This window comes from Penaeus monodon, chromosome 20 (assembly GCF_015228065.2).
Source record: "Penaeus monodon isolate SGIC_2016 chromosome 20, NSTDA_Pmon_1, whole genome shotgun sequence".
Lineage (NCBI taxonomy): Eukaryota > Metazoa > Arthropoda > Malacostraca > Decapoda > Penaeidae > Penaeus > Penaeus monodon.
This window is the reverse complement of record NC_051405.1, coordinates 44,216,756-44,217,955: the sequence shown is the minus strand read 5'-3', so window position 1 is coordinate 44,217,955 and position 1,200 is coordinate 44,216,756. Positions and strand designations below refer to the sequence as shown.

General features: G+C 33.4%; 1 protein-coding gene across 1 annotated transcript in view; it reads right to left on the bottom strand.

The window, feature by feature from the left end:
- Nucleotides 1-1,200, bottom strand: part of LOC119585858 (phosphatidate cytidylyltransferase, photoreceptor-specific-like) — a gene marked incomplete at its 3' end in the record, with an annotated part of 26,528 nt that overhangs the window by 14,014 nt on the left and 11,314 nt on the right. Inside the window, 1 exon segment of the mRNA XM_037934590.1 lies at nucleotides 149-301. Within this exon segment, the coding sequence (XP_037790518.1) occupies nucleotides 149-301 (153 nt within the window).

The following is a 1,200-nucleotide window of genomic DNA, read 5'->3' as shown; positions in this document are numbered from 1 at the left end:
TTGTACTTAATATGTTGCAATATGTTGATATCAAGCACATCTGATTTAAACTGGTATGGTCACAAATATCTATGTAAAAGTTAGGTTTTCTGGCTCTGTCAGGCCAAAACACTTCCTTGAGACTATCAAATATCATTTCTTTACATACCAGTGCTGAGAAATTGGCCATTGTTTCTGGCAAGCTGTACTCCTGAGGTCGGAAGATTGGCGAAGGGTCACAATCATATTTAAAACTATCTTCGGCCTCACTGTATTCCACGGGGCAAACAAAGAAGGGGTACTGACAGAGCATGTAAGACAGCTGTAAGAAAAATACAAATCATTTAAAAATGGATAATATGTATCAGATATGTTAATTACCATATATTTTGGCATCTAAGACTAAGAAGTTATAACTTACACCGATGGTATCTTATAAAATCAATGGTAATGAAGAACAGTGTAAAATACACACAATTTTTATGTCGTTGCCACTAAACATTTGTATTGGAAACTATTATTACAATTATAAATTAATTATGACCAGGGGCAGTATTCATGAAAGGTCACAGAATTTTCTCTGACAAATTTAAGGACCGTCCTAAAAATGGTCTTGACTCCAAAAACCGTGCTCTGTGCCACATTTCAAAGTTAACACTTGACTAGTACTAATATTTACATCTTAAAAGACCCTTTAATTATGTAATAATGAAATAAAATTACTATTGCAATGAATCTCAAGTATATAATTACTATTCAATATCCTTTATATGATTATGTGACATCCTCTACATTTGTCATCATTACATCAGCTGAGATGGTATTTATCTATGGGAAAACTGCAGTAAACAAGGAGGAAACAACCCAATTAACATTTGAAAATAAGTAAAAAAGTATCAGGAAAGCTTTTATCATTATTGATGATGAGTTATTTCCAACAACTGTCAAGTTACAGTATAGTTGTAGGCATCTTATAAGGGCAATTTAAAGACAGTCCTTGAATGTGTGGGATACCTCCAGACTTATCTTATATACCAGCCGAATCGTAGACAAAAACCAGGAATTAAGGATATTTTCATGAGGAGTCAGAATAGTCAAAGACTTTTTTTTGTCAAGTAAAAATTTTAGAGACCTTTATCTTTGTTGAATACCACTCCAGGTGGCTTTAGAAAATAATGGAGCCTCGGAGATGTTCAAATGATACTTCACCTGCTGGATTCA